Source organism: Hydra vulgaris, chromosome 03, assembly GCF_038396675.1.
Source record: "Hydra vulgaris chromosome 03, alternate assembly HydraT2T_AEP".
Classification (NCBI taxonomy): domain Eukaryota; kingdom Metazoa; phylum Cnidaria; class Hydrozoa; order Anthoathecata; family Hydridae; genus Hydra; species Hydra vulgaris.
The window spans coordinates 66,717,596-66,744,313 of record NC_088922.1 but is presented as its reverse complement, the minus strand read 5'-3'; the positions used below and the strand labels follow the sequence as shown (position 1 = coordinate 66,744,313).

Below are 26,718 nucleotides of genomic sequence, written 5' to 3'. Positions count from 1 at the left end.
AAGTTCTGTAGGTGATGGATTGTACTTACTTGTATGGATTGTTGTGGAAATGTTTATACATCAACAGGATCAGGTTTATTATTAGGACCAAATTCTCCATTTGCTAATATTCCATTTTTAAATATGATTCTTTGATTTTCAAATTATATATAATAAAATTTATATATAATAAAATGTCAAATAGCATGCCAGTGCATAAATTTATAAACAAATATAAACAACCGGAACCATTTTCTATAGTTTTTAAACCACATAAAAATTTACAGCATCCTGCAATATTAATAAATGGAAGATATGATGTATTTGCACAACGCGACATTACAATAAAATCTCTATCACATCAGTATATTCTTTTAAAGTTTGGTGTAGTAGTTAATAAAGGTGTTGCGTTAATTTTATTAAAACTTGAACTTAGATTAAAAATGTTAAGTTTACAAGATTGTATAATAGCAGAGTCTGTTGATGACATTGTAGTAACAATTGTAAGTATATCTTATTCTGATGTTTTAATAAAAAAAGGAGATTGTTTTTGTTCTGTTAATCTATTGTGTTAATTTTTTTATTTTTTTTATTAAAAATGGAATACAATAATAAAATGTACAATAATATTTATTCAACTATACCTACTGAGAATAACAATATTTACCCTATTCTTCCTAATTCACCTGAAGAAAAATCATATCGGTTACAAAAAATTGGCGAGATTCAAAAAGAAATAGAGCGTGAGAGAGAAAAGAGAATAACGCTAAGTAAAAAATGTCATAGAGCTGTAAAAATAATTTCTGAAATTAATAATGCATTACTAGCAAGCACTATGGCACTTGGTACTATTGGAATTGGTTTTTTATCAACAATCATTGCAGCACCAGTAGTTATTGCATGTGAAGGTGCAGCATTAGGAGCAGGAGTGTTATCAATAATAGGAGGACAAATTAATAAAAAAATGAATTTAAAAGCAGAAAAGCATAAAGTGCTTGCTGATTCAAAACTAAATACAATAAACAATTATATTTCTAAAGCTTTAGTAGATGGGCATATAGATGACAAGGAATTTGAATTAATACTTGGTGAACTTGAAAAATTTCAGACAATGGAGCAAGTTAGAATAAAAGTTAAAAATGAAATTGATGAACAAACAAAGTTGTCACTAATCGACCAAGAGAGAGAAGAAGCTATTTAAGTAATTCAAAGTAGTTTTAATAAAAAAATAGTCACTTAACATTTTATTGACAAATAATAAGATATGCAACATTTATATCCGTTCTTTATAGAATGTAGTAAAAGAGAACAAGATTTGAATTAAAAAAAAATATTTGGAACTTCTTGAATTTGGAAAAGGAGGTTTTATTGTTGATTCAGGAAGTCACTCTATATTTATCACTGATTATGGAAACTTTCAGATACCATCAACTTATAGTGATGATGAGAGAAATAAACTTTATAAAATTTAATTAAGTTGAAACATCTGGTATAGTATGTAAACTTATCCTCTTTCTTATAATAAATTACAATATTTCTAGGGGTTATATATACCCTCGTTATTCAAGTAATATAAAAATTTTTTTTATATTACTTGAATAACGAGGGTATATATAACCCCTAGAAATATTGTAATTTATTATAAAAAAGAGGATAAGTTTACATACTATACCAGATGTTTCAACTTAATTAAATTTTATAAAAGCTTATCTAAGATGTTAACTTTTAAACTTTATAAACTTATCTGGAATGAAGATAGTGATTTTTATTGTGTAGAAAGAGACATTAAAGAATCACTTAAACAATGGAATAATGTTAAAAAACAGGATAAATTAAGAATTATGATAAATATGTACTTCAATTAGAGTGTGATTTCAAAGAAAAAAAACTAATAAAAAGTATTTTATCAATGGCACTTATATTAAGATTATTAGAAATAAATGATATCATTTATAAAGACTTTGAGGTTAAAAATAATTGTGGAACGTTTAATATTGATTATTTAAATAGTTTGCTAAAACGTAAAACGTAACGTAAAACGTATAACATAAAACACAACATAAAAGTTTATGTTGTGTTTTTAATCTTTTTTATATAAAAACAAAATGTTATTTTTAAAAATTACAGACACTGAAAAGAGAGATCAAATTGTAAAAGAATTATCAGAGAGTAAAAAAGGAATACAGCAGAATCATCTTAGTGAAAAGATTGGAGATTCTAATTTGCAGATAGACTTGTCAAAATTGTACAAGCCATTAATTGATAGTCAAATAAAGGAGGATATATCTAAGTTGCAAGATAAAGCTAATCAATTTGCTCTTACGTTTTCAAATGCATATCCTGAAATACTTACTTATGGATCTAAAGAAATAATGCCTTCTGATGAATTTTTAAAATTGGGAAAAATTGCAACAGACTATCTTAGGATGTATACTTATAGTAAAAAGTCTACAGACACTACATTTGGAATACATTCTAAAGAGGGTAAATTTTTTATAGGAAAAGTTCAAATATTAATTAATAATGATGATATAGATATAAATAGAATAAAATACATTGGTACTATTGGTCTTTGGGAATTACTAATAAAGTCTAATCCTAATAAAGAAATATATAATATAGATGATCTTCACAATTATCGAGATATAATAATACAAACAGATGCAGTTACTTCTGAAAACCCAATCAAACCAAAGTCTTCTCGTAGTGTAAAATACAGAGAAATAATATCACCTATTTGGAAGGACATAAAAGAAAATAGGAAGCGTGAATCAAGAGGAAAAGGAAGTAATACAAAATCTTTTATAATTATATAAAAAAAAAAATATAGTACATAAAAAAATGCTAATTGTTAATAATAGGAGATATATAAAGAAACATGTTGTTGGAGGAAGTGGTATATTCGAAACTATAAGAGATTTATTTAAACGAATATAAGCGTCAAATGTAACAAGAGTGTCATCAGCTATGTTGAAGAAGATGGCTGCTACTGATTTAGGAAAAAATGCAATAACTGATGCTAAATCAGCAGGAAAAGAACTTTCAAAATCAGCGATAGAAGCTGCTAAAAATGCTACAGTTGAAAAAGGAAAACAATTAAGAATTAACAATTAAACAATTAAAGCGTCATCAAAAATAGCGTCACAACCTGTTAATAATAAAATTGATGAATCAATTTCAAGTTTTGGAGTATATGAAAGACCTACTTCGCATGGAAAAAATAATGAAGAAGAGGTAATAACAAATATAAATAAATTGATGATGGGGTCTGCAATAAGATCAGTAAAAAAAGCTCCATGCAAAGGTCGCCCATGCAAAGTATCAAATAAAAATGCTGTAAAAATAGAAGATCTAGTTAAAATGGGACGCGGCCTTCGACTTTTTTAGCTTTCGTAAATTTAGCTTTCGTAAATTTTTTTATAACGTTTATAAGAATTGTCAATAAAAAATTTTTTTTCTTATATTGTATATAAAAAAATAAAATGACGACTTCTGAAGTATTTAATTTTACAGAACCGATAGAGATAGATAATGGAACTGAAAGATATGAAGAACATATATATGAACCCATTAATGGCACAAATCTAAATAGTCCTGGAGAAATAAGAATCAAAATTAATGAACAAGATTTGTTAGCACTTCCATCTAAAGCGTATCTCTTATTTGAAGGACATCTTGTTAAAGCTGATGGAACAGCTTATGCTAATGCAGATGCAGTGGCGCTTACAAATAATGGTATTATGCATTTATTTAATCGAATAACATACGAATTATCAAACAAAGAGATAGAAGCTGTTTATTATCCAGGTCAAGCAACTACAATGTTAGGAACGCCTAATTATTCTAATGACTTTCAATTAGCGCAAGGACTAAATCAATTGTTGTATAAAGATGCTATATCAACAGCAGTACTTGCTGATAGCACAGGGTTTGCAACAAGACAAGCATACCTAATTCAGAAACCAACTACAAAAGAGACATTTTCATTTTGCGTACCTTTAAGACACATTTTTGGATTCTGTGATGATTACGACAAAGTTATTTATGGTCTTAAACATACAATAACTCTTGTAAGACAAAGTGATGATAACGCAATTTTTAGGCTTGCTGGTGCAGCTGCAGGAAAAGTTATTCTTAATAGAATACAACTTCTTATGCCAAATTTGATACCATCAGGTAAAGAAAAAAAAAGACTTATTGATGAAATTAAAAATAAAGTGGCCATTCCAGTAAGTTTTAGAAATCGTCAGTGTTATATTGCAAATGTTTAACAAGTTACTTTATTTAATTGGGAATTGCCCTCGCATACACCTCCTGAAAATCCTAGATACGTTATTGTCGGATTTCAAACAAATAGAGCTAACGGTGACCAAACTGTCAATGCTTCAATATTTGATCATTGTGACTTGAAAAATATGTTCATTATGGTTAATAATACCAGATATCCTACTGAAGATTATGATTTGTTTACATTTCCAAATCAGAAAATTTCAAGAATTTATAGAGAAGCATCTATGTTTAAAGAAAAATTTTATGGGATGACTGAATTGATCACAAACAGCAACATAAGTCCTTCTGACTATAAAGATTTATACCCAATTTTTGTTTTTGATATTAGTAAACAATCAGAAACATTAAAATCATCATCAATACAAGTACAAATTAGAGCAACTGTAAACAACAAATTAGAACAGCTGTATTAAAGCTGTACCAGCAAATACTCAAGCATATGCTCTTGTATTATCTAATACGATAATGGAGCTTAAAGCAAATGATATTAAATTTAATAATTAAATTTTTGAAAATTAAATTTTTTTTGAAAATTATTTAAAATTTTTTTTCTTTATATAATAAAAAATGTATTATACAAAGAAAAGTTTAAAAAGTTTATTAGAAGAAAATAACATTTCAAAAACATCTGACAATATCACTACATTGATAATGATTGCAATGGAAAATGGGTTATTAGATAAAGAATCTATTATGACTGAAGTGAAAGAAGTAACTGAGAAAAGATTAGTTCGAAGGCCTAGAATTCATCCAGTAAAAGATGTTGATGAGAAAAGATCAGTTGGAAGACCTAGAACACATCCAGTAAAAGAAGAGAAAAAAGAAATAGATCCAAAATATGAAAGATTAAAAACAATTAAGAAAAAATCAGTCACTATTAAATTAACAAACATGGAGACTGGAGAAGAAACAGTATATAAATCCTTATATAGTGCAATGCGTGGAACTGGTCATGGATATAGATATCTTGAAATGCGTGATGGTAAGATTGATAATGGTTATAAAATTGAAATATCAAATTCTGAAAAATTAAAAAAAAATTAAAATATAAAAAAAAAAAAATTAAAATATAAAAATGGGAAATGATAATTTATTTGAAAATCTAAATGCAATTGAATTATTAAAAAATAATTTAGATAAAGTAAATTGGCATATGTTATCTAAAAATCCAAATGCGATTAATTTATTAAAAAATAATTTAGATCAATGGTTCCCAACCTTTTCTAACCCGTTCCCCAAATTATATATCATAAGATCTCCATGGACCCCTTTACTTTTAAAAATTATTACAAGGCGAAAATTTTGATAATGTAATTTTTATTCATCAGGACAACATTTTATTCAAGGTATTTTTTAATAGAATAGACTATCTATGACCCAAAAATATTTTATCTTAGTTAATATATGATACAAAAACTGGTCAATGTGAATTCTGGCACTGCTTACCAGCAATTAATATCTGAAAATCTGGTTTAGTTTTTGATAGAGCACATCTAATATCTGCATCAATTTCAAGTCTATTTCTTTTTTTGGTTTTTATAGATAACATGGCTGAAAACCCTGCTTCACACAAATATGATGTTGAAAAAGGAATAAGGGCTTTAAGTGCAATTGTTGAACACAATGGATATGAATTCCTCATTTTCAACCAGAAGTTATTTAATGGTGTTATTTTGAAGTGATCCTTAGCAGTGGTATCATTCTTTAACTCTATAAATTCTTCTTGTGCTTCCTCATTCACATTTTTCACATCACAAGAAAATGGTGATATAATTACTTCACTGCTCAAAAGGTTCACATCTGGAAAATAGTTACCAAATTCATTAATCAAATTATCTAGGTGACAAAGTATTTCTATCTTTAAAACTTCGGGAAGCATGTTATTTCCAATTACGCTATTTAAATTTTGAAACATTATAAAATTTCCATTATTGATTCTAGTCTTATACAGTTTGAGCTTTTCAATAAATTCCTTCAGTTTATCCGAGTGTGTAATGACATTAGCATTTTTGCCTTGAGGTTGCAAATTTAACTTGTTAAAATGACCCACAATGTCCACAAGATAAGCAGTTGTTATTTCAAAATTGTCAAATTCAAAATATTCTACCAGTCCACTTTTCATTTGACAAAAATTCTTTCACTTCGTTTCTAAGCTTGAAAAATCTTTCCAAAAACTTTTCAGCAGAAAGCCATCGCACTGAAGTATAAAACAAAAATTATTGTGTTCAGCATCTAGGTCAGAACAAAATTTTGTAAAAAGTCGAGTGTTAAAAGCAGAAGATTTTATATGATTCACTAATTTGACCAATTGATTAAATACAGTTTTCAAACTACCTGGCAATGTTTTGGTTGCCAAAGCGTGTCTATGAATAAAACAGTGTACACCAACTACATTTGGAGCAATCTCTTTTATCCTAGTCTGCAATCCAGACTTACAACCCATCATGGCAGGAGCTCCATCAGTAGTAATTCCTAACAAATATTTCCATTGTAATTTATTGTCATTGAAAAACTGTTTCATAATTTCCATAATATCAGCTGCTTCTGTTGTTGTTTCAAGGAAAGAAGAGAACAAAAATTCTTCTTTGAATTTATTATTGTGAATATACCTACAAAATACAATTAATTGTGCCATTGAACTTACATCTGTGGACTCATCCAACTGAATAGAAAAATATGGTGATTCTTTAATTTCATTAATAACATTTTCTTTAATATTTGATGAAATGTCAGTTATCCTTCGTTTGACTGTAGTATTTGATAAAGGTATACTATCTATCTTCTTTACAGCTTCTTCTCCAAATAATAATCTAACGATTTCTTTTGTACATGTACACATTACTTCCATGTATGGAAGTATAACTTCTTCAGCCAATGTGTGAGCTTTTTTCTTCTGTGCTATTATATATGAAACCTTATAAGATGCTTCTACTATATTCTGTTGAGTTTGGTGAATAATCCCAGTTTTATCCAACTTACATCTCTTCAGTGATTCAAATTTTCTTTTGAAAAAATCAGAATCTTTTGTTCGAAGATCAGGATGGAACTTATTCAAGTGAATAGCAAGCTTTGAGGGTTTCATAGAGTCATTTCCTAGTACTTTATAACAAATAACACACTGTGGGTAGCAAATGGTTTCTTTTAGCATGTAGGTAAAACTATATTTCATATATTCATCTGAATATGACCTTTTTTTACTTTTAGACATCTAAAGAATTTAAAAAATAAAATAAAATAATGTAATATATTAACTCGAGATTTGTATAATTCATTTGAGAGAAGTATATTCTCGACTATTCAAAGAAAATAATACAAATTACTTTCTTTCAAACCAATTAGTTAGGAAAAATATTTTTACCATAAGATAAGATAATTTTATATAGCATTTAAAATTTACGGATATAAGAATAATATAAAGTATTTATTGTTTCATAGTGGTCCGCAAGTCATTGACGGTTAACGTCGAATTGGCTTACACAGATTTTGTGCAACATATGTTGCCTAGCATGAATTTCATTTTGAATTTAAGAATTATTTTTTTCTTTAAGACAGAGAAAAATATCAAAATTAAAATTCAATAACTCAAATTTATTTTGAATTTACGTTTACCTTGTGGTCCGTTTCAAAAGTTCATATGGACCCCCAGGGGTCCATGGACCACCGGTTGGGAACCACTGATTTAGATAAAGTATATTGGGAATGGTTATCTGAAAATCCAAATGCAATTGAACTATTAAAAAAGAGTTTAGATAAAGTAAATTGGAGAAATTTATCTCGAAATCCAAATGCGATTGAGATATTAAAAGAGAATTTAGATAAAGTAGATTGGGAAATGTTATCTACAAATCCAAATGCAATTGAGATATTAAAAGAGAATTTAGATAAAGTAGATTGAGTTGAATTATCTCGAAATCCAAATGCCATTGAAATATTAAAAAATAATTTAGATAAATTATGTTAGATATTTTTATCTAAAAATCCAAATATAATTGAAATATTAAAAGCTAATTTAGATAAAGTAGATTGGACTTGTTTATCTAAAAATCCAAATGCGATTGAGATATTAAAAGATAATTTATATAAAGTAAATTGGCGATGGTTATCTGAAAATCCAAATGCTATTGAATTGTTAAAAAAGAATTTAGATAAAGTAGATTGGGATATGTTATCGGCAAATCCAAATGCCATTGAAATATTAAAAAAGAATTTAGATAAAGTAAATTGGAATTAGTTATCATATAATCCAAATATCTTCACATATGATTATGAAAAAGCTCTTAAATTATTCCTTAAAGAACCAGAAAATTAGATTGAGATAAAAGCGAGAAAAATGTGGAATTTTTAATTGAAATTCAATTAAAAATTTATCTTTTAATGCGATTGAAATATTAAATTCTGAAAAATTAAAAAAAATAAATTCTATATGACAAGAAAAAATATTTTGAAAAATGATATAAAGAAAATGAAAATTAAAAAAAATTATCTTGCTATATAAAAATGGAAAATAAAACGGTGAAAGATATAAAACAAATCGCTAAAGAGCGAAAAGTTAAAAATTATTCTAGAATGCGAAAAAGCGAATTAGAAGAAGCGTTATCGCACACACAGATAAGAACAGAGTATCTACTTGATGAGCCTGTTCCGGATATATCATCAACAATTTTAGCTCCGTTACCTTAAATAAAAAGATTAATTCTCTTGCAGATTGGATTTTATCATATGCTCCTGATAAAATTAAAAAAACAGCTAATGAAAAGATTGATGAATTAAAATCTACAGTTTCAAATTTGATCGCAAACATTTAATAGATTTACTATTAATCTCAAATGGAGAAACGAATCATTACTGTTTAATAAAAAATTTAAGCAGATTACTTTCATCGCAAACATCAAATAAACATTGCAAAAAACACTATTGTAGAAATTGTTAGGCTTTAATTCTGAAGAATCATTATCTAATCTTAAATCGTATTGTGAAACACATGATTCAGAAATGTTTTGATGAAAGTTTTTATCAAAGCAGTCTAGTCACATTTACTGCAAGTAGTGAAACAGATGATGTTGCACAAATTTTTGTTGATAGTTTACAAGAAGATATTAAGAAAATTTGTGATATGATTAAGTTTCCTAAAAAGACGATATTTACTACTGAAAACAAGCATGATTTTAATGCAGCAACAGAATGTCACATTTGTGGAGAAGAACTTGGAAAAAAAGTACGCGACCATTGTCATATTACTGGAAAATATAGAGGTGCTGCTCATCAAAGTTGTAATTTAAATTATAAAATTCCAAAATTCTTTCCAGTACTATTTCATAATTTATCTGGTTATGATTCTCACTTATTTATCAAGAAATTATCAGTAGGGAAATTGAGTTGCATACCAAACAATGAAGAAAAGTATATTAGCTTTTCTAGAGAAATTAAAGTCGATGAGTATATTAAAGAAGGTAAGAAATTTGAAGTTAAGCGTGAGCTTCGTTTCTTAGATAGTTATAGATTTATGCCTTCTAGTTTAGATGCTTTATCAAAGAATTTAGTAAGAGACCAGTGTAAAAATATTGGAAAATTATATTTAGGCAAAAAATTAGATTTATTACTAAAAAAAGGCGTATATCCCTATGATTGGGTAGACTCTGTTGATAAATTTAATGAAACCCAATTACCACCAAAAGAATTATTCTTTTCAAAATTGAACGATGAAGATATAAGTGATGAAGATTACTCACATGCACAAACTGTATGGAATGAGTTTCATTGCAAAACATTTAGAGATTATCATGACTTGTACAACTTGTTTCAGATGTGCTTTTACTAGCTGACGTCTTTGAAAATTTTAGAGATGTTTGTATGAATTGTTATAAATTAGATCCTGCTTGGTATTATACATCACCAGGATTAGCCTGGGATGCAGCATTGAAGAAAACAAAAGTAAAATTAGAACTGTTGAGCGATTACGATATGATCTTAATGATAAAGAAAGGAATAAGAGGTGGAATCAGTATGATATCAAATAGGTTAAGAGCTTCTAATAATAAGTACATGGGTGATGAGTATGACAAAAGCAAAGAATCAACATTCATACAATATCTAGACGCGAATAATTTATATGGATGGGCAATGAGTAAACCACTTCCAACACATGGTTTTAAATGGATGGACGAAAATGAAATAGAAAACTGGAAATCAATTCCATGTATACTAGAAGTAGATTTAGGTTACCCTGAACATCTACATGATGAACATAATGATTATCCACTTGCACCTGAAAGGTTAAATATCGATAAAGTTGAAAAATTAGGCCTCAACTTGAATAATAAGAGAAAGTATATAGTACATTATGAAAATCTAAAAATATATGAACAATTAGGATTAAAGATTACTAAAATTCATAGAGGCATAAGTTTGAAGAAAGAGCATGGCTCAATGAATACATTGAACTAAATACAAACCTTAGAACTAAAGCAACGAATGATTTTGAAAAAGACTTTTTTAAACTCATGAACAACTCAGTATTTGGAAAAACAATGGAGAACATTGAGAACAGAGTTGATATTAGATTAGTAACAGACAGAAATGAAGCTATTAAATTAACATCAAAACCGAACTTTGAAAGAAGAACAATATTTGATGAAAACTTAATAGCAATACATATGAAAAGAACAAAATTAAAATATGCTAAACCAATTTACTTAGGAATGTGTATATTAGATTTGAGCAAAACTCTAATGTATGAATTTCATTATGATTACATAAAGAAAAACTATGCTGATCGAGCAAAACTATTATTCACAGATACAGATTCTTTAGCATACGAAATTAAAACAGAAGACTTTTATGCTGATATTTCTAAAGATATTGAAAACAAATTTGATACAAGTGAATTTGATCCAAAGCACCCAGCAATTAATAATGTAGGATTTAAAGTTGGTCTTAATAATAAAGTAATAGGAATGTTTAAAGATGAGGCTGGAGGAGCGCAAATTGAAGAATTTGTAGGACTCAGATCAAAGTTGTATTCTTACAAAGTACACGGAAAAGATAACAAAAAATGTAAAGGAGTAAAGAAAAATGTTGTTGAAAAGTATATAACACATGAAGATTACAAAGATTGTTTATTAAATAAAAGAGATCATATTAGGAAAATGAATGTAATAAGATCATATTCAAATTTACACAGAAGAGATCAATAAAATAGCATTAAGCGCAGAAGACGATAAAAGAGTTATTTTAGAAGATGGAATACACACATTAGCATATGGAAACTACAAACTAAAAGAAAATAAGACAATAGGACAATAGGACAAATAAGACAATTAGACAAAGAGGTTAAGGAGCTCAAGGGGTAGGGGATACCAAAAATTATTTTTTGAGAAAAAAATAATTTATAAATAAAAATGGAAAATATTTATAAACTTGTCAATGTTCAAAGAATAATTCTACCTAATGAACCACAAACAAATTTTCAATTAATCAAAACAGCAAAAGTATTAAAAATAAAAAATTTTAAAGGTGTATTTGTAAGAGATCAATTACCAAAAAATGCACAAAGAAAAGAACGTGGAATATTAAATACAGGAGATTCAAGTACGCAAGGATTTCACTGGATTTGCTGGTACAAAGATAGAGATAAAAAACTAAGTTTTGACTCTTATGGGCTACCAACTCCTGTTGAAATTGTTAATTATTTAAAAAGTCCTGTTTATTATAACAGTGAAAGAGTTCAATTTGGAAATACCTCATTCTGTGGACACTTGTGTTTATATGTTTTGAAAAAACTAGATGAAGGATATGATTTTCAGAATATTATTAATAATCTATGGTAATTTTTTTTCTTTATATATAAAATGCCTGTTGATAAATTCGGACGTACAACAATTTATTCAACTACAAGTCGAGTAGTTTCAAATGGGTTAACAGCATCTCAAGCTGATAGTATGTTTATTAGAAGAGATGGGCAAAATAATGGAACTAGTGATATTGACATGAATATAAACAAATTAATAAATGTAGCAGAACCTTTAAATCCAAATGATGCTGCTACAAAGTATTATGTTGACACAATAATACCTAATCCTAGCAGCTTAGAAATAGTACCAAATTCAAGTTTAACATGCATGGGAGTAAAATTCCAGACTCTTGAACCAAGTACAGATGGAACAGCAGTTTTTATTCAAAATAGTGGTCCTGGTATTCTCAGAAAACTATGGTTAGATTTTAAAGGAACAAATCCTAATGGAAGTGTATCAAGTGACGTATTTATTAGGGTATATGCAGATAATACGCTTTGCATAGGAAGTATATCTTGTGATTTATTATTCGCTCCACTTGGTGGACCATTTTATGCTAACTCTTTACAAGGTTGTAATATGCATTCTAATATTGAATTAGGAGGATACTTTACACTTGATTTACCATTTAAAACTAATCTAAAAATTGAATTAAACCTTTTATTACAATAAGTTCAACACAACAAGCAAATATTTCATTGATACCCCCATTTATTTCAGATCTTAAACTATACTCATCCACATTTAGATATTTGAACACAACTTAAGGTAATGAATATATATTATTGAACACTGCAAGTAATAGAAATGGTGTTTATGTAAAATATATTAGAATGCATGTTATCGGTAAATCTGGAAATTGGTGGGAATCATGAGTACGCATGTATGACGGAATTGATTCTCCTAAAAATAATGACTCGGTTATTCAACCTCGGACATCCTATAACTATAGTAATTTAATATTTCCTGGATACGAAAATAATAGCAGATGTATATACTGGTCATCTGGTTTAGTAGATTTTTATTTATCTTCATGGAATGGAATTAATACTTCATTTGCTAATAGATCATCTGGACTATTGTATCAATCAAAACCAAAAATTGATTCTACAACTACTATCTCTTTTTACAGAAATTTTGGTAAAAATGACTCCATGCCTAGCGTTACTAATGGTAGAAGATTAGTAGTAACAATAAACTCTGATGATGAGCAAGTCGGGAAATCTGGAAGTTTTTCTGAGTTAAAAGGAGTAATTTACTATTACGCTTAGGCTAGATTACATTACGCTTAGATTACACTTGTGAAATTGATGTATCCATAATATATTAATATATTATTGTTGAAATGGTTAAAATATGACATGAGAATATGGATAAGTATATAGTTGAAAAAAAATGTCCCAGAACGCCCTTTTTATACTACTGTCGGCCATTATTTCGAATACTGATAAATAAATAAATATATATATATATATATATATATATATATTTATATTTATATTTATATTTATATTTATATTTATATATCAGTTTAAATAGCATACCCTGTACAAAACTATTATTTCGTCCTTTTGCTACCAAAATCATGGAGGTTCTTTGTATAAATAGTTTAGAAAACTTTATTAGAGGTAAATTAATATTTAGTGGGGTATCCTTTTGAGTCAATAACTGCTTGACAACGACAGCCCATTGACGAGATCAATTTTTGGCATCGTTCAGGCGTAATGGCGTCACAAGCAGTCTTTATTTTGATCCAAAGTCGGTCTAAATTTGTTGCAGTGGACCGGTTTATGTTTCTGTCAACTTCCTCCCTCAAATTTTCTATTGGATTTAGGTCTGGTGACTGTGCGGGTCACTCCAATAAATTTATCTTTTCAGCGTTAAACCACATTTTAACACTTTTGGCGGTGTGCTTTGGGTCATTGTCTTGTTGGAATTTCCAAACCAAAGGGAGATTTTCCTCGGCATATGGCAACACGACGTTTTCAAGTATTTCTTTGTACATGTGTTAATCAATTGTTCCTTGAATTCAATGCAACGGACCCACACCACACCATGAAAAACTGCCCCAAACTATCACATTGCTACCACCATGTTTTACGGTCTTAAGAGTATAGCGAGGGCTGAGTTCTTGGTTTTGGGGACAACGAACATATTGTTTTCCGTCGGATCCAAAGCGATTAAACTTAGACTCGCCAGTCCAAAGCACATTTTGCCAAAAACTTAAATCTTTGTGTACGTGCTGTTTTGCAAACTTCAAACGGCTGACGAGATTACGTTTTGAGACCAGTAATTTTTTTCGGCCAACCCTTACAAATTGCTTATTTTCGCGTAAGCGACTTTTAACAGTGCTGACAAACAGATCAAGTTTTAAATTTTGAGCAATTTGTTCTTTAATTTTTGGTGTGGCAACAAAAGGGCTCAGCAATACGGGCAATGGCTGCGTCTTCTCTGGGGGTTGTCTTTCGTTCGCGAGACTTGCGTTTTTTGTTGCTTAATGAACCAGTATCGTTAAATAAATTAATAGCATTGATAACTTTCTTACGAGAACAACCCAATCTTCGAGCTATTTCAGAATTATTCAATCCTAGATCTTGAAATCCTTTTAATTGTCCTCGTAAGACATCTGTTCCATGTTTACCTCGTCCCATAGATGATAGATAATGATTTTTTTTTTTTTTTTTGCCAAATGAATTACAAGAATATTCTTTAAATACTGAATAGAATGATTATCTTTTGATATAATAAAAGAATTTAACGTTTTTTAGATAAAAAGTAAATGTGTGCTATTTAAAATGACCGTCAAAAGGTAAACACGACCGCTTAAATGCTCAAAACAAGCAATTTTGACATACTGAAGTAAAGGACCAGGTTTATTCTTTCTGAGACCCTAAGCTATAACAATATATGTGGCCCTCTTAAATTTATATATAGGGATTAGCTTCAAAAGATAAGGAATAAATTGTTTAAAAAATTAAACTAATAAAATTTGTTTAAATAATATAAATACTAAATTTTTATTGACTATAGCAAAAATGTCATAAATAGTTTTTCCGTCTGGAAAAAAAAAGGTCCTTGTCTTTCACATTTGCCAACAGTACTAAAGCCGAAGTGTGCTGACTGTACTATATGGTCTACATATGCTGATTCGCTGGTCTAAAAGAGCATTTGCCGACTAAATGAACTAAAATTCATTGATAGGGTGGGGGTATCACACACCATTTGCACTAGTCTTGGATGTACAGTGGCTTATAATGATACATGATGTCTCCTAGCACTGTTTTCTTCCCGTTTTTAAATTTGTTTGAAATTCAATTTTTTAATTGAACTTAAACTTGTTTTAAAACACATTATGCTTTATTTAATGGCTTCCTTTAATTTTATAACGAAATTAACACACTAACAGTACAATAATCTTGCGGTCATTGTCTTTTACAGACTAAGGTGATTTTAGTATCAGGAAAATTATATCTTGAAGTTATAGCACTTTAACATTATTGTTAAGTGATGTTTCTTGGTAATCGGAAAGTTTTAACTCTATTCTGAGGGTTAAAAATACCATTGCAACTAGTAAAACAACACTAAAACACACAACATCACGTTTTCCCTGAAAATAGACATTCATATAAACAATATCTTGATAATAATTATTAATATTCTCATAAATCATTCATTATTTCGAATAACTGCCACCAAAAATCTAGTTATTTTACCATGGATACCAAAAACCGGAGAATTATATTTAAACAAAAATTTTTGATACTTTTTTACTTAATAAACAATTAAATGAAAAATACCTCAAAATAATTACCTGAAAATGTACCAACTTGAGTACATTTTCAGGTAATTATTTTGAGGTATTTCAGTGCGCATGCGCTGTTTTATTGGTGAAAGGAGAAAAAAGATTTCCTTGCGAATCCAGGAGCATAAAAAGAATGTTACAAAAGCCAACTGGAATGCATCTGGAGTTGTGGAACATAAACATTGTGACGGAGATAAAAACTAGATAAATCCTATAACGCTTTAAGTTGTTTTAAATAACCACAAAAAAAAATACGTGAGGTCATGGAAATACAACTTTTATTCATGGAAAAATCACAAACTTGGTGCTAGTCAGGTAAGCGAACGAAAAGCTGTATGAACCTTTTGAATTTCTGCATGATTTGTATATTCTTTTTCTTTGGCTATTATTTACATACTAAATAGTAACTTTACATACCGTATCACAGTGGGACAGAGTGTGCCAAATGATTTGTATATTCTTTTTCTTCAGCTATTATTTACATACTAAAGAGTAACTTTACATGCCGTATCACAGTGGGACAGAGTGTGCCAAAATACTAAAAAATCAATGTCGGCATTGGGCGGTAAAAATTTGTCGTAATGGTGGGGCATGTTCATTGGGGAAATATCTAGTTAAGAAAACATTAAATATTAATTTAAGCGTAATTTTATGCGTTAATTTGACATGTGTTTTAAAACGATATATTGTATTTTTTATTTATCAACTTTCTTACGCTACTATTTAAAATATATTATTTTAATTAACATTTTTTTTTGCTCAGACTTTAAAAATAATTTAACGTAAGTGTAATCATTAGTTTTTATGCATCGAATTCAGACAGTTTTCCATATTTTTTTTGCTACTAACCTTTACTATTAGGGGAGAGTGGGGTAATGGCGAACGCGGGGTAACTCCGAACATGGTCAAAACAGCATTGTAAAAAAATAAATTCGACAATTTTTTTTTACCTGCTGAGAAGGGATCCTATGCTCAGTTCCAGACGTGCAGTAGTGTAATGAAGCTGCGGATGTTGTTCACTATAATTTGATTTTAAATTTTTCTGATAATTTTATGCAACTTTTTTCTTGAGTAACACTCTGTTGTAGCTTCTATGGAAATAAAGTCACTCCTTTTTTTTGTTTTTGTTGCATAATATAGTTTTTAGACTTAGTTATTACAATTAGCTTTTTATTCGCTATTACACAACAGTGCTTTTGAATTCCCCCCAATGTGTTCGGAATTACCCCACGTAGGCAGGGTAATTCCGAACACCAATGGTTTTATTTCTGGCATAAATTTTTATTTTATAATAAGATTTTTAAAAATTCCTTTTGAGGGTTTGTGACTGAGTAGTTAAACTAATTGATAAGCAATAAATATGATCAATTTTGTATAACTGGTGTCTTTAATTTGCATTCCCGCTTAGGTGTTCGCCAATACCCCACTCTCCCCTAGGTATCAGATAAACTATACTCAAATATCCCCCAAACATTTGATAATGTAAATCTCATGCTAAATGTATGTAAATAGCTAAATAGCCATGCATCATAAATATTTAGCTACTTTTTGCAATGAAAAAATTTATAACAAAAGATTGGTCCTCGGTTAATAGTCAGTTGATGAGAAATACTGAACATGTAAAAAAGATGTTTTGTACACAAAGAATACCTACAAAATCTGTCATTACTGTTATAATATATAAGTTCTCTATATATAAATTTAAAAAAGTTATTTTATGACAAATACATGCATTGAAAAGTAATATTTGTAACGTTTACACTGATAAAAGTTGTCCATTAAAAAATACTACGTATTTTTTTACCAAAATTTAATTTTTTCAATATTTTTTTTATATTATATAATTGCAAGTTTATTACTTTATTTATGCATTTTATATATAAATATAGCTATTCTAATAAAAAAAACTACGAAAATAATTTTGGCACAAAAAACTCGATTTTGTCCCACTGCACTTTGGTTTCTGAGCAGTTGGTTTGGTTTTTGGCAGTAACCCATTTTTTTTTAAGTTTTAAAGTCAAATGTTTTTGAGCACGTCATTCAAATAGTTTAAAATGATGAAACAGTAGTTATTAGCAAAAGAAAATAGTCGTCTGTGCAATTATTTTGAACGAAAATGGTCAGATTGTCAAAGAACAATATGCCAATTTAAAAGTAAAAATTCAGATTGGTTGAAAAGAGAAATTACATTTACTGATGATCATACATTGGAACGCAAAAAAAACCTGCGTTTTGCGTTTGCGTTCCGAAATAAAAACTCACACGCAAGCTCAAACGCATTTGAAGCAATTTATTGCGTTTACTTACGTAAACGTAAACGCAATTCACGCAAATAACTGCGTTTACGCACGCATTTAATACGCAACTTACGCATATAAAATGCGTTTACGAACGTAACTCAAACGCAACTTACGCGTATAAATGGGTTTGCAAACTTGACTCAAACGCGACTTACCTAATTTTTAAGAAAATGCAATTTATTAAGTAGATACTTTTTACTTTTTAATTCAAAGATATAATATAACTTTTTATTTAAACCGTTGTGTTATTATTAAAATTAATGTTATTATTGAAACTATTGCATTATAAATTCATTTTATTTTTGTGCTTTTCAAGTTCAAAAAATATATTTTCTTTATATGATAAGTTTACATTTCACTATCTGAGTCATCGTAGTCCGAAAAATCATTTAAACTTTCAAGAAGTTTTAAGTTTACTTTTAACAATGAGCGACTGATAATCAGATCAGCAGTTATGTTGCCTCGTCTCTTTTCATAAACAAAACCAGAAGTACTAAAATATCTCTCTATAAAAGCTGCTGATGATGGAATATTTAGTAGATGACAAATAGCTTTCGTAACATTGGCATTTTAGAATTTTTGAACCAAAAATCATAAGAAGAATACACAAATACAGCAAGTCCTTTCTCTTCGATTTGTTTAAAAGAGTAAAGTTTTTCTTTTTCGATTTCAAGTAAATAAAGTTGTAAATTAGGCTGCCGAGCTTCTGGGCAATATTTATCATCTAGCATAAATCCGCTGAGTGAATCAATTTGCTGATCATTTGAACTCAATCGTTCTTTCGCTTGTGTAAGCGCTCACGTCTTGGTTGCGATTCTAAAGCACTTTGATAAATATTACGTGGCGTAAAGAATTTCAGAACTTCGTGTAGCTTTTCTACTGCTCCTAAACAATTTTGGGTTGTGATACAAACTTTAATATAATAAATTAATATATAAAAGTAGTTAAATTTATAAATTAGGTTTTGAAGAACTATTTTTTAAACTAAATTTTAAAACTTTTTTATTTGTCTTAATTAAATAATATTACCTAATAACTAAATACCTTTAACAATAAATTGACAATCAGGTCTAAAGAACCATAATTTAAGCTTTGAGATATTCAACAGTGATGCTACTTGATAAATTCCTGAGTTAAGTTCGTACTGAAACTTTAATTTAAAAGAAGAAACTAACAAGTTAGCAAATTCTTTTCCATTTCCTTGTAATTCCATTCTACTCCATTTTGAAATCATAATAGTCAATGCAGACAAAACATCAGCAATCAATGAAAGATTCTTTTATACAATTAAGTTGAACTGGTATGCGGGAAGAAGGATTTGTAGGTATAGTTCAGTCTTATCTAATTCGATTGGGCATTGATTTTCCGTATCAAATGCATTTCTTTTATAAGCACTTAGGAAAATCTGTAACATTAGGAAAGCAACTGACCAACGAATTCCATCACAACTTGTTTGTAATTTAGCTTCATTTTTTATGTGGTAATGAACGCTATTTATAGATTGATTTATGCTTCTTGCGTACTTTGAAAGCGTCGCAAGTAAACGACACATATATTTTTGTTTCTTAATAGCGATTCGTACAGCGTTGTTTATTTTATGAGCTGCGCAGGAAAGCCACGGTAGTTTCGATGTTGCCATTCAATTTCAAGATCTTTAATTAGCTCAGCACTATGAAGATTGTATCCGTTATCTTCATTAAGGTAATAAGTGATGTTTACTTCCTCAGCTGTTTTGGCTAACTGAATAACATTTGTAAAAGTAAGCTTCCTTGATTCAGTTAATAGCAATTCAAGAAGTTCTTTAGAGGTTTGAATTTCAATATTTAAGACTTTATCTTCATATATTTTTAGCTGCTCATTTTTTGCTTCTTCAATATAAAGGACAACCTCTTGGTTCAGTAATGGATCATCTTCATATGCACTATCGCCACCTTTCGTCTCTTCAACTCTATCTTCTTGAGACTTTTCAAATAATTGCTTAAACAGTCTGACAAATGAGCTCCCTTCATCACATGTAATAGCTGTTAAATAAATATAACTTAAGTAATCAATAAATTCATTGTGTTTACAGTAATTAAAGCTATAAAATTTTTAAAAAATTGCCATTTATTTTTGATTTATTGAAGGTAAAGGTATTGATAATCTTTTCAACTCCTAATTTAATATTTTCTGCATTGTGACGTCCCGTCATCTGTTCCATACCAACAACGATGATTTATTTTTTTAAATCGCTGTTCGTTAATGTTTCACCAACCGCAATAAAGTCCAACATTTCAGGAGATGTCAATATATCACTAAATAAAGTGACAACCAAGGCATCGTCTAATTTTTCCTTAATATGTTTAATAATTTTGCCATCGTTTCTGGTATTAAGTTTTCTCTAAAGCTTTTTGCACAAGGAAGTGGAATTTTGACTAGTTTCCTCAAAAAAGGATTATTAAATGCATTAATCGAGCAGTTTGATGTAATAAAGAACTTGATAGCGTTTAAAGTATCGGCATCTAGCACGTTTCGCTTTTCATTTGATTTGTTTAGTGTATCGTATGAGTAAAACCACTTACCCAAAATGTCGTGATGTATTCTTTGTAAATGCTTCCTAATGTTGGATGTTCGACCAATACGAGCTGTAAACTTTTGATTACACAATATCCAGAAAAACTCAACATCATTTTGTGATTTATTTATTTGAGTATCAGATGTAGTGAAATGAAGATACGAAGTATACTCCTAAAATATATAAAAATCATACGCTACATTGTTCTTAATAATATTTTAGATCTAAGAAAAAGTAATTTAAAAACCCGTTCAGTTAAATTTACAATAAACTTCTTTTTCAGAAAAATGTTTCTTTGACCAAAATCTTGCATTTTGTTTATCAAATTACACGAGTCTTCAGATAAATTTGCCAAAAGACTGTAACCCTGAAACCTTAATCTCGGGTCTTGCTGAATAGGAGGAATAGAAACATTGGAAACTAAAGTATTATTGGGAGACTTTCCCGTTAATGATGTCAACGCAGCACTTGTTGTCTGCATAGTAGATTTCGTCGTTTTTGTAGGATTTACAGATCTTGTTCTTTTTGAAATTGCTTCTCCAGATTTAGATGCAGACGAACTTTGAGATAAATAAGGTTGCAATTGCAACTGTTGTGATTGCAATATTTCTTCTTCATGTCGTTTTTTTGAACAAGACTTTACGATATCCTCATGATAGATCTTACTCTTGCGAGATTGATGTGTCATATTAAATTAGATATTTATGAAAAAAATAAGTAAAACTTGGTTTTGTTTCCTAAACTAATTTTTTTATACTTTTATGTATAAGCTGCATATCATAAGGAAATGCCTATAGGAACTTTCTTATGCTATAAGGAAATACGATTAGACATATCCCTTAAAACAAATTATTACGTGTTTAACATGCTTTTAGGTCATTTAATAACGAATTTAAAAAATAATTATTAATTAAATTTGTTAAATATGATATTTAATTTCTCATTATAATGGCTTCTTTTAAAATGAGTGTATTAAGTTTTTAAATTGAGCGAATATAGCCAGATTTTTATAATAATTGAAATGAGTTTACTAGTTAAAGGTATTAAGCTATACTTTTTTCTAAAAATAGTTTTGGTTAAAATAATAGTACCGTATACAACTGAGTATTATTGTGTTCAATTTGTGAGCGGAATGAGTTTTCTTTTGTTTTAAGCAATTTTTATAGTATGCGCGTGCGCTGACCAATCACATAGTGTTTTTGTGGTTGCTTGCCCGTTTTAAGCGATCTTTTTTATATATAAAATGAAAAAACATACAATGGGACAATTATTCAAAGGAATTAATTGCCCATGGCTGGGAAAAGATCTACAAAACAAACAAAAAATTATAATCTAAAAAAAAATTTTACAAATAGAATATTTAGAATAATAATTAGACCTAGGTAAATTAATAATGTTGACTTTATGGACATCTTGCCCCACCCTATCCTAAACTTGAAAAAATAAGAAAGCGAAAGTAGAGAATAAAAACAATTGTTAAAAAAAAATGAAATGAAAAAATTAAACTGTAAGGTGCAACGAACGAAGGGGGAGGAAACTGAGTCATAGTAAGTAACTATATATGCTATATATACACGATATATATATACAACATATATATGCTATATATACACGATCTTTCTTATTGTAAATTTTATGATACGGCAAAGTAAATGGAATATATATATATATATATATATATATATATATATATATATATATTAGGGTGGCCCTAAAAACAATTTTTTTGAAAAAAATCTGCTCCCACCCTTTAAATGTGTTCTATATAATACAAAAACACTAGGTTTAAAATTTTGTTGAATAAAAAATATTTTTAGAGGTCCCCCAAAACCCTTTAATATTTAACGGGTCCCTATTATTTAAAAAAAAAAAGTTTCTCGAAAATAGGTCAACCTGGTACTCAAATGAAGCGAAATTATATAAAAATTTCAAAAATAACATTCATTTTAAAATAATAAAGTTATTTTAGGTTTTACTACGTAAAACTCGTGTTTTTTAGCAAAAAATGAAATAAGTGAATTTTTCATGATAACTGTGATAAATAAGTTTAAACTTCAAATTTATTTTTCAAAATGAATAATAATTTTGAAATTTTTATATAATTGCGCTTCATTTGAGTACCAGGTTGACCTATTTTTGAGAAACTTTTTTTTTTGAAAATATTAGGGACCCGTTAAATATTAACGTTCTTGGGGGACCTCTAAAAATATTTTTTATTCAACAAAATTTTAAACCTAGTGTTTTTGTATTATATAGAACACATTTAAAGGGTGGGAGCAGATTTTTTTCAAAAAAATTGTTTTTAGGGCCACCCTAATGTATATACAATATGCGTATGTTCCGTTTCAGTTACGTTTCAGTTACGTTTGTAAACGCATTTTGTATGCGTAAGTTGCGTATTAAATGCGTGCGTAAACGCAGTTATTTGCGTAAATTGCGTTTACGTTTACGTAAGTAAACGCAATAAATTGCGTCAAATGCGTTTGAGTTTGCGTGTGAGTTTTTATTTTGGAATGCAAATGCAAAACGCAGTTTTTTTTGCGTTCCAATGTATGCTGATGATGCAATTCCATCAACATCTCAAAATTAATCAATTCTATCAATATCTTCTGGACAACCAAGGTTATCATACAGCGAAAAATCGGATCGGGCCAAGAAATTCCAAGCATCAGAGTTATGCCGGGATAATTTGCACGAAACATCTCTTATATTACAAGCAGCAGGTATGGCTGCACGTCAGCAAAAGAAATGTGATTTAGCATTGGTTCTAAAAGAATTGAACACAAGTCCATCTCGGTCAAATAAAATTAAAAAATTATATATTTTCACTAAAAAAGAAACAGTACGTTATACAGCCGAAGAAGCATTAGAATTAATTTTGGATTCTAATTTAAGTAAATAACAGTTTATTTCTCTAATAATAAAAAAAATTCAAATCAGCTTTACTTAATTTATGACGCTAATTGATGGCAAAATTTTAAATATAATAACTGGAATAAAATCAAATCAAGCTTGTCCAATATGTGGAGCTACCCCTAATGATTTTGTTAAAGCGCAGGAGTTCAAAACCGCAGATTCATTTAAGCCTAAACCTAATATTTTACAGTATGGCATTAGTCTACTACATGCTTGGATACGATATATATTAAATATATTTATATTATATATATATATATATATATATATATATATATATATATATATATATATATATATATATATATATATATATATATATATATATATAGGGCTGTACCAAGCCAATATTGCACTTCGGGCAAGAAAAGAAAATTGCGCATCATTTATTGATCACAAAATTTATCACATCAAGTTATAAGTAAAATTTGTCATTAAGGTTGCACAAACTTTAGTTCAATGTCACTTTTCTGGATTTTCTTATGGCAAATTCACTAATGACATCATCAAAATCAATGTTGTTTGCCACTTCATTTTCAATTGAAATTAGCCAAACGTTCTTGGGCCATTGTTGCCCTCATATAGTTTTTTAAAGGTTTGCTGAAATTTCTCTCATACGTAACAATTGTGACTGGTATGGTGAGGAAAATGCGAATAGCAAATGCCACGTCGGGATAAGCATCGGTCAAAGAATATTTATGAATGAGCTTCAAAATGTCGATCAGACTAGATTTTTCAAAGTTTTCCATCATTGCGGCTTGATATTTAAAGCTTGCCATTTCTGACTGGAAATCGGAAGAATCTAAATCTGCCTTGAAAATTTGAGATAAATTTGCAGCTTTTTTCTTGAGTTCATCCACTGAGCTTTTAGAGAGTGAATGCCCACAGAGGAAGTCAAAATCAGAGGATACAGCAGACATAGCCTCAAACCGCCACTCAATTTGTGTGATAATGCTGTCAAACACTAGGTTGCACTAAGATCCGAATTCTGTTTCTGCTGAGAGTAGGTGAGAGTCATCTTCAGCTTCATAAAGTGCCATCCACTTCACTTTGCGCTTCCTCTTGTCAATTGAAATGGTTTTTGAATGAAGCACTTTGTTTTCCCGGTCAATTAGAGAAATAATTTGACACCAGAAATCCAACAAACACATAAAACCGAAATCAATTTGAATGAGAAGTTATTTTGCACTGCTAACTGTGACAGTATTTGTCATGGGATTGTGGATAATGCATTCCAAAACTTGAAGAACGTCTTTGATTTGTCTGTGCAATGGTGTGATTGCTTCTTTTTTGACAGACCATCTTGTGTCACTGTTCCCTTTAATGAGATGGACGTGGAGCTTGAAAAAAAGTTAAAGATGGCTTGAACCTTTCTGAAAAACGTAATCATGAGTGGGGAAACCTCAGCAGCATGAACACCAACAAAATTTAAAGTGTGAGCTGCGCATGGAACAAATCTTGCTGACTCATTAAGAGAATGGATGTGAGCTTTGACGCTATTATATTTTCTAGACATATTGGCTCCATTGTCATAGCCTTGGTCCTGGCAATCGGAAATGTTTAGACCATCCTTTTCCAATTTTTCAATTATCTCTGTTGCAAGACCTTTTCCGGTTTTTTGGTGAGATTCAGTGAAGTCCACAAAGCTTTCCTTAATTGTGAAGGTTTCATCACTGATGTGGGCATACCTGATGATCTAAGTTATCTGCTCTTTGTGGGAGGCATCTGGAGTGCAGTCAAACAGAACAGATTAGTATTTAGCTTCTTTGATGTTTGACAAAATTTCGTTCCTGACTTTCTGCCCAAGTAACTCAATCAGCTCATTTTGAATTCGAGGACAAAAGTAGGATGTTGTGGTTTTTTTTTGCTTTAACGGACGCAATGAGTTCAGCCACTAAAGGATAATAATGGCTAATCAACTCAAAAAAATGCCACTGCTTTGTTGACCGATGTCTTCTATTGTTCCCCGAAGGGCAAGATTGTTTTTGGCACAGAAAAAAATTGCATCAACAATCACTTTCAAGATGTCTCTCCACTAATAACTCTCTGCAGATCAGAATCGAGGGTCTTTCCTTCCTTGAGGTTTTTTTCAATCAAAATAGCATCTTTGGTGTTCATTGCTGTTTTCATGCTCAGGAACTCTTGAGTTTAGTTTTTTCCAGTCACAAAACTCTTTGGAAATTTCTGAGAAAATGTTGGTTTTTATTGTTGAAAATAACAAACCGCAAAAACAAAATAAAGAATCTTTTTTGTTGCTGTACTGTGCAAACAAATTTTTCACCAGTGGGGTGAATTTTTTCATACCATTTTGAGCTGAAGTGTTGCATTCTGTTGTCAAAATCACACAGCGTGTTTGGGAAAAATTCTCTTCTGTCTTGCTCTGGCCTTTGCTCAATCAAAAAGCATCTTGTTTTGTCCATTATTTTAAGCCATGTTGCTGGATCCCTGTGTTGAAAATTTTCCTCCGAGGCCACTGGAATTTCTGAATGAAGTTCATCCTCGTCCATTTCAGCTGGGCCTGAAAGCTGGGCATTTCCATCTTCGCTTGTTTGTTCTGAATCAGTTGTACAAAATTCTTCTTGACTTTGGCTGATGAAAATCTCCTCTTCAATTAATTCCAAATGATGATCTGAACTTAAGTCAATTATAGAATCTGTTGAATTGTCATTAACTTCAATACAAATATCCTCTGAAACAATTTGTTTTTTCAATGAGTTTGTTACCAACCACTTTTTGAAACAGTTTTGTAATTTCTTGGTGCTGTTTTCTTTTCTTCTTAAATTCAGCACCAGATAATTTTTTGGTTCGATTCATAATAGAATCATAATGTTCAAAAGTTATCAAAGGTATGTTAGTGTTAAAGGGCGCTCTTTTGTTTAGTAAATGGGCTTTTATAATAGGAGTTTGTGTCAAGAGGCGGAATTTTAATTAATTTACTTATCAACAGCAGCGACGCCGTAAAAATTTGTTTTATAAACTGATTATCGTTTTTTTAAATTATTAAAACTTGCGCCCTCCCAATTTTGGCGCCTCAGACCGCGGCCGGCCCCGCCCGTATATATATATATATATATATATATATATATA

The 26,718-nt window shown here is 29.5% G+C and overlaps 4 protein-coding genes across 4 annotated transcripts; 2 read left to right on the top strand and 2 right to left on the bottom strand.

Annotated features, from left to right (window-relative positions):
* Positions 1-3,461: 3,461 nt before the first annotated feature.
* On the top strand, positions 3,462-4,682 carry LOC136078857 (uncharacterized). Its single transcript, XM_065794674.1, has 2 exons — positions 3,462-4,155; positions 4,255-4,682. Exons 1-2 carry the CDS (start codon positions 3,462-3,464, stop codon positions 4,680-4,682), a joined length of 1,122 nt encoding a protein of 373 aa, XP_065650746.1.
* A 1,007-nt stretch (positions 4,683-5,689) lies between these two features.
* On the bottom strand, positions 5,690-6,391 carry LOC100214826 (SCAN domain-containing protein 3-like). Its single transcript, XM_065794673.1, has one exon. The coding sequence runs from the start codon at positions 6,389-6,391 to the stop codon at positions 5,690-5,692; it is 702 nt and encodes a 233-aa protein (XP_065650745.1).
* A 15-nt stretch (positions 6,392-6,406) lies between these two features.
* Positions 6,407-7,477, bottom strand: LOC101237599 (zinc finger BED domain-containing protein 5-like). Its single transcript, XM_065794672.1, has one exon. It carries the CDS (start codon positions 7,475-7,477, stop codon positions 6,407-6,409), a length of 1,071 nt encoding a protein of 356 aa, XP_065650744.1.
* A 3,292-nt stretch (positions 7,478-10,769) lies between these two features.
* Positions 10,770-11,462, top strand: LOC136078856 (uncharacterized). Its single transcript, XM_065794671.1, has one exon. It carries the CDS (start codon positions 10,770-10,772, stop codon positions 11,460-11,462), a length of 693 nt encoding a protein of 230 aa, XP_065650743.1.
* The last annotated feature ends 15,256 nt before the right edge of the window (positions 11,463-26,718 follow it).

What these genes read in the sequence shown, in the direction of transcription:
- LOC136078856 (XM_065794671.1), top strand. Translation starts at nt 10,770, where the DNA reads ATGAACAACTCAGTATTTGGAAAAACAATGGAGAACATTGAGAACAGA.
- LOC100214826 (XM_065794673.1), bottom strand. Translation starts at nt 6,391, where the DNA reads ATGAAAAGTGGACTGGTAGAATATTTTGAATTTGACAATTTTGAAATA.
- LOC136078857 (XM_065794674.1), top strand. Translation starts at nt 3,462, where the DNA reads ATGACGACTTCTGAAGTATTTAATTTTACAGAACCGATAGAGATAGAT. An exon ending in GCCAAATTTGATACCATCAG is followed by an intron (nt 4,156 to 4,254) that starts GTAAAGAAAAAA and finishes ATGTTTAACAAG; the next exon opens with TTACTTTATTTAATTGGGAA.
- LOC101237599 (XM_065794672.1), bottom strand. Translation starts at nt 7,477, where the DNA reads ATGTCTAAAAGTAAAAAAAGGTCATATTCAGATGAATATATGAAATAT.